We start from the raw sequence: 15,676 nt of genomic DNA, 5'->3' as shown, positions 1-15,676 counted from the left end.
AAGGTGCCTGTAGTATACAAAAAGTATTTGGTCACTCTTTTGTTTCCCTGAATCATTTAAATATAAAATTAAATTAAACATAACATTAAATGGCATTAAATAGTAGCCTTCCATTGTAAACAACTGTGCAAATGTAACTTTTTACACTAAGCTTTTCTAACTGAATACACTGATACAAACACAGCATGAAATAAAATGTATGTGACCCTTTAACATTCACATTTTCAAAAGTGCAACATCTGATCTAACATCAACATAACATATTTTGCACAGTAAATAAGTGCATGTAAACAAAATCAAGTGCATTCACAACATAACCAACAGTATTAAACAGTAGTGCATGTTTTTTCTAAATATTTTTTGCCAGGAAGACGGCATCGCTTGTGCTCCCGCGGTCCTGCTCCCTGCTCAGGGCGCAACGCTTCTCCCACTCGGCGGCATGCCTCTGTTTGAGGTGCTGCATTAAATTTGTTGTGCTGCTTGATTTTGTAGCAATAGCTTTTAGACAGACCTTACATCGTGGTGCTGTTTGTTCGGTGTCAGATGACATGAACCCGAACCATTTCCAGACCACCGAAGACACATTCTTCCCTCTCTTAAGAACGAGAGCTTCACTGCTGGCCGCCATTGTTTTCGTTTGTAAACAATGCGCGCGCACTCAACTACGGGAACCCAACGGGGGGGAGGAGTGGGGGCGATTTTCTCGATTTTCAATAAAACACATCGCCTTAAAGCACACATTCGAATTAATCGATTAAATCGATTTATCGCCCAGCCCTACCTCAATCTCCCCAATATAGCCTCAACCTCAACAACAGCCACCTCCATTTCACACTCCATCACGTTTCTGCTTTTGATTAAAACTTCCCTCCATTCTGCCGTGCAACAATAAAGATTTATATGCATATCTGTGTTCACAGCAGCCATGTTACTGTTGCACTACATCAGTGTGAAATGCAGATGGTTGATAAAGCAGTTTGAGCAAAAGCAGATTTCTCTGCACACTTTTATGAGTGTAACCTCTGGTCCAGACACTTGCTCTTTCGTCCCTCGCAGTAGCTAGAGCGCCATGGCCTGAAGGCAACGTCATGTCAAGTGTTGAGTGGAAATGTTGAGTGATTTAGTGGAGGTCAAGGGAAAGGCATGTAAGAGAACCCAGTAGTCGTTGTTGCATCTCTGCTGGATGCACGGCTGATGGACCAGCTCTCCCAAGTGTGTTACAACCACCATATCACAAGTTTCCATGTTTTTAACGTAGAGCCATCCACAGAAAACGGTTTTCTATTGAGGAGGTCACATGAAGTGTGGTATATGATGTTCTCCAGCTAAGTGTATATATGTATAATTGATATAGTCAGTCTAGTCCACACTATGGCTATTGATGGCCATTGATATTCTAAGGCAGGCATACTATACCCTTGAGGGAAATTGCTTTCAGAAAGGCAGACCGAACAAGTCTTGTTGAGCGTTCAACCCGCTCATGAGGCGAGCTTTAATTGCCATGAGATATAAGACATTCTTTTGTATTCCACTTGTAATTTGAGCTTCATTTCCATTTCATATCAGCCATTAATAGTAAGAAAGAGTCATTTCATTTCTATGTCCAGTCACATTTTGTGCAGTTTATATCAATTTAAAAGCTAAAGCATCACCCTGATTAAAAGAACTATTGCATTCAATACTTAAAAAAAGAAATTGTATCAGTAATACGTTAGACTAAGGGTTCATCCTCTGGGCACCGTGAATATCTGTTCTATATGTTCATGGCGATGCATGTTGTTGAAATATTTCAGTTCGGCGGACAGACTGACAGGCGGAGTGACAGACTGCTATTGTGGCAAAAAATATCACCTTGTTAGTGTTTGTTGCCAGTGAACTAAAAAAAAATCCGTTCAGGCACAATACAGTATATTTGTAGCCTATACTTGAAAACAACACTAAGATAAGTGAATGGAGCAGAATTTCTGTTTTTAACCTGGTTGTGATAAACTGTAATTAGTCCTTCCTTTGGTGGTCATATTCACATTTGGTGGAGTATGGCTTTGAATTACTGTCTCTAAGTAATATAAGGTAAATATAACCCATGCATCAAAGCTTTTGTCTTTGGGGGCCACAGGGGATATGCAGTAGCTACATAAGGATTGCAGCTCTCGTAGGAGACGTCATTAACACTTCCCAAAGTGCAGTGCAACGCCAGCAATTGTCTCAGCTAAGGAGGGAGTTGTCAAGATAACTTATTAGACCTGAAGCTGTGTTCTTAAATATAATGCTATATCTACTCACAAGTACTTAGGTTCATTTATTCAAATGTGATCTTTAAAAGAATCCCCAAGACAACCTAAATATGTAGATTACATTTTGTGCTCTGCCGAAGATGACATTTAACAACAGAACAAAAAGATAAAATCACTAAAACATGAGAGGAGGGACCGCTGTACATTGTAAAAGGCTGTTTAAGAGGTAAATGGTTCATTCAAAAGAAGTGAATCTACTTATATTAGGCACAAATGGCTTTTTATATTTCATTGTGTTACAAAGTATAAGCTATCTTCAGGAGGGTTCAGTTTGTTTATTCAGCATCCTGAAGTGACATCCGTCTGACTGTAGTGATACAAAAACAAAGTGAGTATATTGGGAAGGTATTACAGTCGCTAATCAAACTGTTTGCATCACATTTTCTACCACACATTTAAGAGGAAAAAATCTCCCACTTCTTATTTTAATCATGGATATTTATATAATAGATACTTTTCATAATGTAGCTATCAGCCACCAGTCACTACTTTAAAAAGCGCTCCAGTTTTGAGCAGTGAAAGTCTAAACTGTGTGTTTTATATAACAAGAAACCTTTCAGTCTGAAATAGTATTAATATTGGCCTCATGCAACTTGGTGAAAAGTCAACACCAGCAATACAAATGTACTCTTTCTGGATTCTTCTGATAGTCTAATATAATGGATGAAAACTCAAAGTAAGTGGTGTCACAGTAGATCGACAAGGATAAAAGTGGTGGATGTTGACTCTCACGGGGGGGGGGCTGTTAATTATTGATTGAATAAGCACAGCGTGAGTGTGAGTGTGGCATACAGACTCATTAATCCTATTGTTAGTGTGTGTGTGTGTGTGTTCAAAATTGTGTGTGTATGTTTTTTGCCGTCTCATAAGCAGGAGAAAACAATGTAAATTCAGATGTTGTCGCTGTTTCTTCAACTTCAACCTGAAATGACAAAGACAGCTCACTGACTCTTTCAACACATGAGGTGAGAAACCATTTAAACGCTTGATAATTGCACCGTGACAGTGTGTGTGCAAGCTCTGTGTGAAATTGGAAATGTATTAACGAGTGAATGTAGTTTCAAAAAGGTAGCGACAGACGCAAACATACAGGACCAAGAATGAAAACAAAGCAAACTAGATAGGTCGAGTGCAGATCTCCGCCAGATGTGTGGCTGCAACGAACACAGCTGGATCGCCGGGGCCTCTTAAGAGTATCGAGTGAGGAGTCAGCAGGCAGTCAATGGCAGCATCAAACAGGCAATAAAAGGTGTTTTGAGAAAGTGTGAGTGGCCGCAACCATGAGAGGTCCTTGAGCGACCACGTCGTTGATCCATCAACCTCGCATGGTCAGCCCTTATGTGTGTATGTGTGTGTGTGTGTGTGTGTGTGTGTGTCTCTTAGGGGCCTTGTTGAATGTAGCAGTCAGTCCCATGTTGGACAAGTCATCTCCCTGTACCTTATGGCTACAGAGGACACGCACACACACACACACACACACACACTGACAGACTTGAACAGATGGGAGTCTCAGTCGTGGTTGATGGCGGTGTTTGTGTGTATATCCCTACAGGCAGGAGACACACACACACACAAGCCTTCTGTCCATTACAGAAATCCACAAACACTAATTACCGCACCACAGGGGTGAGAGAGCACTCTGCATGAGAAGTGTGTGTGTGTGTGTGTGTGTGTGTGTGTGTGTGTGTGTGTGTGTGTGTGTGTGTGCTGGCTGATGATTACCGCGCCGCTAACAGGTACAACACTAATAAACTCCTTTTTGCCGTTCACACAATTCTTTTTTCACACGTTAAATGACTCTTCTGGATAGATTCGTTTCTATTCTCACGTTGGTGGCAGCCCAGCAGGAAGACATTGGTGGATCTTGAAAGTAATGACACACATGACAGTTATCTCACAGGCTGCTCCAGTGACGGATTTAAAACTCGCAGGCAAGTGGCTGATGATTTCCTTAGCAGCACAACTAGATATCAAATCTGTGTCTACACAATGCAACGATTAATTGTCTCCTCAGTTTCATTCATCTTTTATCGAATTATGTCGCCTATTTGACACAGCTTGACAGACACCGCCACAGTAAAATGTACAAGACGGCTTTCAATTTAAGTCATAATATTCTCACATGCGGTTTATTCTGAAGCAGTTATCCCGGATTGTCAGGCTGTACAAAGTTAGATTAAAGCTGTAAATGGATTTCAAAGGAGATTTTTTAATTTGTTTTACCCTGCTCTTCAACAAGCAACGAAAAGGAAATATTCAATAAGAAGAAGCTTGAGAAAATATCTCCTCTGCAAAACTGCAGCTGGAATTGGTTTATCCACAGTAATTCATTCATAGATTGTCTTGTTCATGATTTATTTCCCTGTGCGTATAAATGATAATTCAACGTTAAATATATTCATTATCAATACAGCATATAAATATATAATTGTGTAGGTATATGTACGTACATTCAGATGTTGACATGTCTAGACCAGGGATTCCCAAAGTGGGGTGCGCGCACCCCTGGGGGTGCGCGAGCTGCCTCTAGGGGGTGCGCGAGAGGAAAAATGTAATGGCGGTGCAGTCCTGTCTCCTAAAAATTACGTTCCCCCAAAACTAAAATGCATTCTCAATTACGTTTTACCACGAACGTATTTTCTCCCTGATTACGTTTGTGTTTGACGTACAAATACGTTTCTCATCAACATATCTTTGCCATACTCTAGTCTTTATTATTTTTCTGTGATCTGCCTCGCCTCTGCCCCGCCACCCACAAGTTGTTGACCCGCGGCCTGTTCCGAGGGCTGAAGACCTGACGATCGGGTGCCTCACGGCGGGGACGGCTGGAGACCTCGCGTCCCAGCGCCAACGAGTGAGCCATAAAACCAAGTCCCGGATTTCACCCGGGGGACATTCTGGAGGTATTGTGTCCGGGTGATGTGCGTCGTTGCTGGGGAGGTATGAGCCGAGAGTGGCGGGGTGTTATGGAGGTATATATTACAACTCGGTGTTGTTCCCGTGCGTGGATGAGCGCATTTCTGCCGGAGACAGGCGGCGTGTTGCGGTTGTAGGAGAGGCGGTGGTGGAGAGGGAAAAATGTTAAAGCGATGGTGGAATGTATGATTGGAGAGAGAGAAGCGAAAAAGTTGGACGTGATCCCGGTGTCCAACAACACTGTCGCGCGCATCGATGCTTTGTCCGAAGACATCCTGGCTACATTGGTCGGTCGCGTGAAGAAGAGTGAGTTTTACTCTCTGCAAGTAGACGAGTCTACAGATGTGGCCAATCTGGCCAATCGTCCGTTACCTTCGTAACGTTACGTCCGTTACCTTTTCGAAGGCACGGTGCAGGAAGAGTTTTTGTGTTTTTTATCTTGTAAACAAACGCCACGCGCGAGCAAACTGTTCTCTCATTCGTCAGATTTTTATGCGGCTCTGTTGCTTTTTTTTTTTTAAGGTGTGTGTGTGTGTGGGGGGGGGGGGGGGTTGGGGGTGCGTGAACCCGGTCGGGATGTAGAAGGGGGTGCGTGGCCTAAAAAGTTTGGGAACCGCTGGTCTAGACCATTACAACCTTGCACGTACAGTATCTGGTAATGTTGGTGTTTTCTGTTTTGTCTTTAGCCGTGAAGGAAAAGTTACAGAAACGTTACCAGCTCCTGCCAAATTATCAGAGTGAATTTTACAGTGACTCTGGCTCCTTTCCAAACATGATGCCAAGAAGAAGACGTGCCAGAACATTAACAGAGCAAAGTGCATGTGTTAAAGGGCCTTTACAATGCTATAAAGACACGAAGCCAACGCTGCCATATTCACTCAAGTCGCTAAAGCAGCTCAAACTAAAAAGGCGGGGTGAAGAGAAAGGAAAGTGGAACGGTAAATCTTTCATTCAAACACATCTTTGAAGTTTTACAACATCTTTTTTACCTGACGTTCAAAGTCTAATAGTTTCATGTTTGATTTTACTCGAAGAGCCAGCGCTCCGCTAAGGTGGCAGCACGTGTTGTCAGACTAATTCACATTTTAACCTAGAAGCAGATGTTCCCATTTGCAACTTGAAAGCTGAAGGTCTTTAATGTCTTTTTTGAAGTAAAGTTAGTGTGTTTGTTGAGGAGTGATACCAGAAGAGGTGCACATGAAAGCTACTATGAGGAACTTTAGTTTTGTGTTGATTTTGGTCGTCCCTAGATATAAGTGGTGGATCACCAGAGTCCACTTAGAAAACCCTTCATTTTACTGCAGCAGTGTCAGACAGTCTGCCCCCGCGCAGTCCATGGTTCTGGTTCTTCAGTGCCTCTGTTCCCTTCAGCGGACCCACGCATTACGGCCTGGGCCTATAGTTGCGTGGTGTCGGTGTCGGCTCCCAGCGTGGACTGGCAGAGCAGCAGGGCGGAGCTCTACTCGCATGAGGAGGAGCCGCTGCAGCCGAGCACAGAGCTCCCCACCTCCCACCGGACCTCCGACTTCAGACTCTGGGTCCGGGTTGGAGGTCCCGCTGAAGTCTGAGCTGAAGGACTTTCTTGTGAACCTGCATGATTTCATCTGATTTTGCGCACACTCTGACCCGGTGGCACTGACTACAAGCATTACGATATATATAAAGAGACAATCTTCTTGCTGATGGTCTCGTTTACTCATCTAGGTCCTCAGTATTAGATTGAGACTGTTTCATAAGCAGTTAAAAGTGTTTACAGTTGGAAAAAGAGTTCTCTTGTGATGGATTTTGTACCGCCAGGCATGACAGGAATAATACAACTAGATTGTTGAGATTCAGGTGGGAGCTTTTTCTTTTAAAAAGAAAGGCCTCCTTCATGCAGCTTGACCCTCCTGCCCCAGGCTCAGTGAAGAGACAGACAGCAGCCTGCCCCTAGCATTAGCCGATGCCCTCGGCGGCGAGCTCAGCGACCTCCTTCCTCCCGACGTCGAGTGGCAAACCCAGCGGTTGGCTGATGAGGCCCTCCAGCCGCTTCTAGGAGGTCATCCCAGCCTGTTGGCCTGGGGGAAGAGAACAGAGGGAATAAAAACGGGGTGGAAGACGAGCAGCTATCCAGCCTGGCACCCTCCCATCGACCTCTGTGTGGTACAAAAATACAACACATTCTTTACTCACAAAAAAATGTAGCCTGTGAATGTAATCCAGGAACAAATTGCGTTACTTACCACAATGTTCGTAGCATATAAATGTCATTTTTGTGACACAGGGTTTTTCAGGGAATCGAACCGAAGACAATACAGTCACAAGTGTGCTTCTCTCCTGTCTGTCATTTTCTTATTCTCCTCTTTTACTCCTTCACCTCTCTTTTTTCTTTCTCATTTTGCTGTCTGTCTGTCTTTCTTACACACACACACTGCTTCTCTGGGGTGTTATCTTTGATGTCCAAATACAAGCGTTGACTCTGTACTGCTCACTCAGCTTCAGCTTATTGTTAATTGTACGCTATATGCTATAATTGCCCGAGTTTTAATTGAGAGAAATCTTAATGTTAAACAATAATGCACTTCCAATTTTGTGGCAACAGTTTGTGGGAAGTCCTTTGTTTAAAAAAGAAATGGTTCTCCAAGTTTGGTGTTGAGGAGCTTGGCTGCACAAAGGCCTGACCTCTTCCCCAACACCTTTGGGATGAATTGGAACTCATCGCCCAACATCAGAGCCTGACCTCACTCTTGTGGATGAGTGGGGGCAAATCCCTGCAGCAAGGTGTCAAACTCTTGTGGAAAGCCTGAAACCAGATTAATGGAGGCTATTATAGCAGTAGATTCATGGTTTTAAAATGAGATGTTCAACAATGATCCCAAGTCCTCTTAGTCACGTCGTAGAGCTATCGGATCTCACGAAGTGTAAATGCAGCCAAGACATATTGAAATCAAATTGATCAAACCACCTTGGGAGGTGGTTTTGAGGTGATTTGAGACTCATTCGAGCCAGATGTTGAAAAGATCGAAATGCATCCGTCTCGCCAAGACACATACGTAAGCTAGACTTCTCTTAAGTGCAACTACGTCAGGAAGTAGTGTTTGGAAGGAGCACTGGTGAGAGAGCATTGATCTGTATGGGCCAGGGAGCGGTGTAAATTAGAGTCTATGAAGACGATAAAACTTTTCTCTTGCTTATAGTCAATACAAAGGAGTCTTTAATGTGTTTGTGTTAGTTTATGGATAATTGATCACTTGTTAGCTTTCATTGCTAACTGTTAAATGTTGTCACTATGCTGCTAAAGTGCCCAAGTTGTTCTCTGGCAGCTAGCGAACAGCTCCAGGTACATTACCACCACCCGCCGGACTGGTGGAAGGATGATTTGCATGTAGCCCGGGAACCTAAAAAGATGGATTGCAATTATATTTGTGATCTGGCCAACGGAGACACATATGTGGCTTCGGGTATTAAATCGCCTCTAGATTTTATCCGGATAGACAAATGACAAGCGTGTGTTTCCTCATATTGCATCACCACTGATCTCGGTACAGTCACGCAGTGGAGCCTAGGGCTGTTCTCCTCAGTGTAGCGTCTGGGGAGAATCGGCCTCTTAGTGTCTGTATGAAAAGAGTGTATATATGTGTGTGTGTGTGTGTCTGAAAGCATGTGTGTATTAGTGTTGTTGTAAACACCTTCTCTGGGAAGGAAATAAGTTGTTTTCCTTTCATGCATTCTTCTGTTATGCGCTGCTGTTTGTTTATCTAGATCTTCTTTGAGATAAACTCCCTTTTAATACCCGTCTCCTTCAACAACATGTTCAGTTTATTAAGTGTGTGCCGAGCGCTGGAGTGTTTGTTTGGGTTTGTGTGGTGGAGAATGCCAATGTGTCATTGGTTTTACAGAAATGTAGCTTTTGTGTCATCTGCAGGTTAAAAACTGTATTCTCTTGTCGATTTGAGCCTTTTACTGCACATCCGATCCCACCAATTAATCCCAATTGAATTCTTAATTGACGCCCAAATCCCCTCAGTAACTGTTGCTATTCAAGTTTTTGTTCATAGCACGACACGATGCTGGAGTCAAAACTTCCCCAAATCCAATGAAACATGGATAACAGAGCTGCTGATGTTTAAACTCTGTTGGCATCCAGGATCTGCCTTCGCACGGTGACGAAAAGGCACACAAAGGATGTCCTAGTACTCGTTTGTCACTCGTAACCCTACAAATAATGCAACTTAGTTAATGATCTGCTCTTTAGTCTTGGCAGTTACTTCTCACTAATAAGGCTAGTTAGCCATGCTAACAATTGCAGTTAAGTATATCTCTTACTACAGGCCTATGCATTCAGCTTCTACATGTGGACATCTACAGCACAGTGTGCTACAAAGCTCGACAGTCCCACTGCACGTGTTGTTAATAGAACTTTAAAAGGAACTAAGTTCAACATTTCGATAATTTCCTATGCAAGCATGGCATCACGTAAAACATGACTTTGTGGAGAGTAAATGGGTCAATGTGCATCTGTCCTTCACACGTGATAAGCGAGACACCACAGACCTGATTTTGATGAAAGTCCAGGGAGTGATGTGTCACACTGGTCTGGCATTTTCAAAATGACTGTGTTTGGCCCAAGGTGGGAGCAGCAATTACCTGGCAAACATTTTAATAACCAGTCATGTCACATACTGCAGGGGGTGATAAAATGAGACTTGGAGCACATACCCAACTAGCCGTGCTCTACAAATTTGTCTCCAGGGCTAACAGTTTGCCACATATTGGATTTTCTACTGTTTTTAGGTTCTACAAAACCAGTTTTACCGGTAAAATGTATTTTCCTTCTTCTCCAAATAAAATTTCTGATCACTGAAGTGTCACTGCCTCATGTGCACCTTCATTCAAATATCAGTCACTGCAAGCGTAAACATAAAAAATGCAAATAGACCCATACAGCACATTGTACATTGTTACATAACAGACTTGAAATGGATTTGTTCCAGACGTCGCACAAGAGGCACACTTTCCAGCTCCTCGCTGTATTAGGAAGAATATAATGAAACTTCTGTTCACTTTATATTCAGGAAATTGTTAGCCCCAAGGTGTGTGAGGTATCTGGCATCATTTCAACACAGCGGCACTATGTGTTGACAGCGATGCTGCAAAATCCTCTGCAGAGGCCTAAAAATGCATACACTTAACGCTGCTCTGTGCAAGATTTGTCTGTAAAAATACACCTGTCACCTCACCTTTTATCTCAATTGCTACGTGGGAGTGAACCACAGAAGGACGTCCTATTCTCACTGAGGCACTGTTTTTCTGGTTTAGGATAAGATAACACACCTTTCTAAAACAGCAGCATATCCTTTATGGATTGTGTTGTGTTATCGACGACATGAGCACAACACAAGATATGATAATGATTTTTACTAGAAAATGAAAAATATAAAAGAAAGTCATAAAAAATGTTGTGTTTTGTGGAACAGAAATGTTTTTTTTCTTCTTTTTTTTCATCCTTTCGAACATTTTGTAAACACTCTGATTTATTTTGGCTCCCTTTTGGGAACCAATGCAAACCAGCGATACCAGAAGCTCTTCACACTGAACAGACAACAGTATGAAAGTCATCCCTTGTAGGACTTTAGATGGATCAAGAGTGACAAAGACGTTTGCACTGTATGGAACATCATGTTGCTCCTGTATGGAACATGAGGCTTGTTTTGATGCATTTAAATCCCTTGTTAGTAAGTGTATGTTTGTAATGTGTACGTTTTTCCAGAACATCCCAGCGCTGCCTTGCGGTAAAGCCCTCTACTCCTACGAAGGAAAAGAACCAGGCGATCTCCAGTTTTCAAAGGGCGACATCATCATCCTGCGACGCAAGGTGGATGACAACTGGTACCACGGAGAGCTCAGCGGCTGCCATGGTTTCTTGCCCGCCAGTTACATCCAGTTGCTGCGTCCCCTGAGCCAAACTCCACCCCAGGGCAAAGCGCTGTACGACTTTGAGGTCAAAGATAAAGACCAAGATAAAGACTGTCTGGCCTTCAGCAAGGTATCACACACACACACACACACACACTCACCTGAGGACACTGTTTTTACATCGGACAGAACAAATGTGTCATGGGTTTTGTGGCTGGGCAGGCCTCATGGATGTAAAGAGATTAGAGGGATGGCTGAATTTACAACAGCATGAATACCGTAGTGGAGGACAACACTTATCCGTGGTGTTAAACCAGGCTGGTTCATTATAGGACACTAATAATGTATTACGACTGGCTCTACTCTTCAGAATGGTTCTCAGAATTTAAACTTCAAGCAGGATTAAAAGGATACATGCTCTGCATGGTGCATGTTTATGCAAACGTGCATCAAAAAGTACTATTTTTTTACGAACAATCATTTGTGTGGTTGTTTGATATGAGGTGTCAATGTATTTATTATTGACTAGTAGTTCCATGTTGTTGCGTGAACATGAACTTTGCCACACAGTCCTGTGGTCAGCTGAAAGACTTTTAAGTGAGTAAATTCTGAACAGGCCTTTTCTTTTTTGTGTACAGTGACTGAGGATTATATCCTGACATTAAATGAGTTGGTAATTGCGTCATTGTGCCTTGTTTTAACACTTTTTAAGCAAATTATAGTTTATAGCATTCAAATTCTTCCATTTATTTACCAAGAGGTTGGAAGAAAAAGAACCCTAAAACAGTAGTTCAACCACCATGTCACTCAAAAACCTCCACATACTTAGAGTATTGTAACTGGAAGGTTATGTAGCTATTTGCTCTCCATCTAGGAATATTGTATTATTTATTGTGTAATACATTATATCTGCTGACTGTGCACTGGCCATTAAAGTGATGATTTGTCTGGTGGGACATCTGATATCAAAGTAAGAATGATGAATATATTTTCACGAGCCGTTGTGAGGGAGCAACCTCCATCTAGATGTCTCTATGGGTCCTCTTGGTTCTTAGTGAGCAACACCAACCCAGAACCCAAGTTGTTATTTACTTGTATTCAATGTAATCCTGTGGTGTAGGGTCTTGCGGGGTTGTGGGTCCCAGCTCTGTGTGCCAACATGTCCAATACTGGAAGCGAGTGTGCAGGAGAAAACATACAGGAGATGTACAGTGTGAACTGGAAAGTGCAAGAAAGATGGCATGTTTCTGCTCTTCCTGAGCAAGGCTGCTTAGTAGATCCTAATGCTCGTGCCAGTACTGGTGTCTTCGGGTCACCACTGGATTGGTTCTCCTTCTGCTTTTGAAAAATAATTGACATATAAGTCGGACTTGGATCGGTGTTCTATGGGTCTTTTCAGAGTGGGTCCAAATTCATCTTAAACATCATCCCCATTTGTAAAAGTATCTCCTAAATTATACTTTGAAAGGGATGGACAAGATGAGAGAAGACACTCATTCCTTCAGAAGTGTGCATCCAGGTCGGGTGTGACGTAAACAGTCATTTCTATTCTGCTCCTCAAGGCGTATCATTTTGTTCCTGCTGTTACACAGACTCATTTGTGCTCGGCACAGCCACTCTGTCTCTGCATTGTAATTGTGTGTCTGCGGCGAGGGAAAGATAATTAAATTGCGGTGTACTGTACACTTCACTGTAGGTGTTTTGGACTCGTCACAGCAATGGCAAGCATAGTCATACAGGCGATACCCTGTCTCAAACACACCGAGCTCTACAGCCGGATTGGCAGACAACGACGAGACGTTCAAAGTTCACATCATTTTGCGTTTCAGGGCAAAACTAATCAACTGATTAATGTTTGACGATTACACAAAGACATACACTCGCGCTGAGACGCGTGCCCCTGCGGTGCGCCGGATGCGTGTTGTCATGCAGAAACCAGTATTTGTGATATTTTTTCTAATGTGAGAAATAATTACTCAGTATGACAAATACACAACAGTGATTTCCCAGCATTAGCTCTGCCGTCCCTAATGGTCTAACCAAGACCTTCGTATTCATGTGAGGAGCAACAGAGGGAAAAACACTTTCATGATGAAGTCTGTGTGTGTGTGTGTGTGTGTGTGTGTGTGTGTGTGTGTGTGTGTGTGTGTGTGTGTGTGTGTGTGCGTGTGCGTGTGTGTGTGTGTGTGCGTGTGTGTGTGGGGGGGGGTGTGTGTGTGTGTGTGTGTGTGTGCGTGTGTGGTGAACGAGGAACAGAATATGTTTCCATGTGTGTCGGATATAATATTGCTGAGAATATTGAATGGTGAAAATGAAGGCAACTGAAATGAAGTGAAACCAGTAGTTTCCTATCAATCTACAAACGTATGCACGCACAATTTGTAGTTAATGAGCGACAACATCCAAGAACACCATTTTCATTTATTTGTAATTGTTTTTTACATTCCTTGGTTGAGCAATCCAACATAAGCACATACAAATGAGGAAAGTTTTAGCCGCACATTGTAAGGGCTCAGTTGACCACATCAGGAGAGATCTATAGCTCCGGGTACCAGGTAGCAGAAAAACACTGTCAGGTGTCAAACATCCACTCGCAAAGAGTTTGTGATGCTTTGTGTTAGCCAGTTTCCGATCTGCAGCTTGTGTTTTAGTAACTGGGGTAAACAGAAGACACATTTATTTGTTAGTTCATCCTCTCATTTTATTTTGTTGTTTTTAACACCACCAATTACTAAATTAACTAAAAAAGCTATTATTTGGACTTACAACGTGTGAAGGCTCACTCATTTCCCCTCTCTCCAGGATGAGGTACTGACAGTAATCAGGCGAGTGGACGAGAACTGGGCAGAAGGCATGCTGGGAGACAAGATTGGCATCTTCCCCATTCTCTATGTGGAGGTAAACCCACAGACATTACACAGATTCACACAAAGCATTCACATATCAGGCTATTACAGAAATGCTGCAGCTGAAAAAGTGATGTTGCAGAAGAACACCAGTATTACAGTGTTGTCGTTCATCATACTGCCACTCTTGAGAGTGGAGGCCAAAAGCATTTTCTCTCTCGCGGTGAAATTATATCCTGTCTGCGTTGACAAGAAGTAAAGTAAATGCTTGTTTTTATGGATAGAAACATTCCGAGTAGTTAGATGTTATCCATTGAAAATATGACAAAAATGCTGTTTGGCTTCCTCATTATCCACGAGTGTAAACTGCCTAATTCAGATTTGTTTTTAGAGAAGATCGGATGAATCAAGAAAGTGTAAAAAAAATAATCAATTAATGCTCCCTGGTTTCAAATATACTTGAACGTAAGGGTATTCTGAGCCCGTTTTGTATGTTATGTTTTTACCAAAAGTCCTGCTCAATGATATAATCCATAACTTTTAACTCGACACATTTTGATGCCACCTGTGCTGAGAAGAGCGACTTATTGAGCCTCGAGGTTCAGGATGTAACAGAGAAGATGGTTAAAGCCATCAAAACAAGTCCTTCAGTGTCAGCAGAAGTACGTATGTAAGACCGACTGAGTGCCGTGTGCTATCTGACCTGGGTTCAGCAGAGGCCGGACACTGTCTTTGACATGAAAGGGTGAACACATGTTTAATGTAAGACATTTGCAATTGGACTCAAATAGCATGGTGTGTTCATTATTCTCCGTAAAACTGTCTCAGCAGTGAGCTCCGTGATGTTTTCCGTGTCAGGATGTGATATTATGTTCGACCACTTATCTGAAGGAATGCACAACCAAAATATTCAAATTGCCCCAGAAATATAAATTGCATTATAAATGCTGTTTGAAACTCGGCAGAGGGGGAGTTTTCTTTTAGGGAGTTCCTTACAGTAAAAAAAGATAGAAACCCTCAACACCGCAAACATTTTACCGCCTTCCATAGTGCCATGCCTGTCAAGGTTGAAACACAGTTTACTTTAATTCTTGTGCAACTGAAAAAATAATTTGCTCTGCATCACATTGAAGGCTTCTTTTAAGCTGTGGTAAAAAGCCATCGGGGGAATCTGGAAAGATGTGCGTTTCCTTCTTTCTTGTCTTTCGTGATTTTCTTGTCTTTTCATCACCACACATTTGTAAATACGCTGACTCATCCATCTCTAATGGCCCTGTCAAAAACAAATGATGAAACCTTCGACAGGAGGCTCACTCAAAATGGGAAGTACATCTACGTATGCGTGTTTGTCGAGACAATAAGACTCTCACAAGAGCCAGATCCAGTGTACAAGTGTAGTACATTCTGTATTCATGTACTGTAGCTTAGAGAAAATCATTAACGTAGAGATTAGAGAGTGAGACTAATGGCATGACTCCTCCTTCATGCTGCATACATTTTATTGCTTTTGATATCCGCATCTGTACAAATATATACGTTAATCACTGTTCTGCTCATCTACAGAGCTTTTCGTTTGTGCTTTGCCAGCCTATAATCATACTGCCTTCTCGAAAACACACTCTTTCTCTCTCTGGGTTTGCTGCCTGCGCGGGCTTGGACTCTTGGCGACCCAATCATATCCCTGAAATTATCTGTTTGACCAAACGGCTCTCTTAGGTGATGATG

General features: G+C 42.5%; 1 protein-coding gene across 2 annotated transcripts in view; it reads left to right on the top strand.

The window, feature by feature from the left end:
* Positions 1 to 15,676, top strand: part of LOC306783872 (E3 ubiquitin-protein ligase SH3RF3-like) — a 79,415-nt gene that overhangs the window by 35,596 nt on the left and 28,143 nt on the right. Inside the window, exons 2-3 of one of the 2 annotated variants that reach the window (XM_079277700.1) lie at positions 10,960 to 11,235; positions 13,908 to 14,003. In XM_079277700.1, coding sequence (XP_079133826.1) covers positions 10,960 to 11,235; positions 13,908 to 14,003 — 372 coding nt within the window. The remainder of the gene's footprint in view (positions 1 to 10,959; positions 11,236 to 13,907; positions 14,004 to 15,676) is intronic. The other variant, XM_079277701.1, reaches the window with a different exon arrangement.

This window comes from Melanostigma gelatinosum (assembly GCF_949748355.1).
Source record: "Melanostigma gelatinosum genome assembly, chromosome: 10".
NCBI classification, from domain to species: Eukaryota; Metazoa; Chordata; class Actinopteri; order Perciformes; family Zoarcidae; genus Melanostigma; species Melanostigma gelatinosum.
The sequence above is the reverse complement of the archived record's forward strand: the minus strand, read 5'-3'. Positions and strand labels throughout refer to the sequence as shown.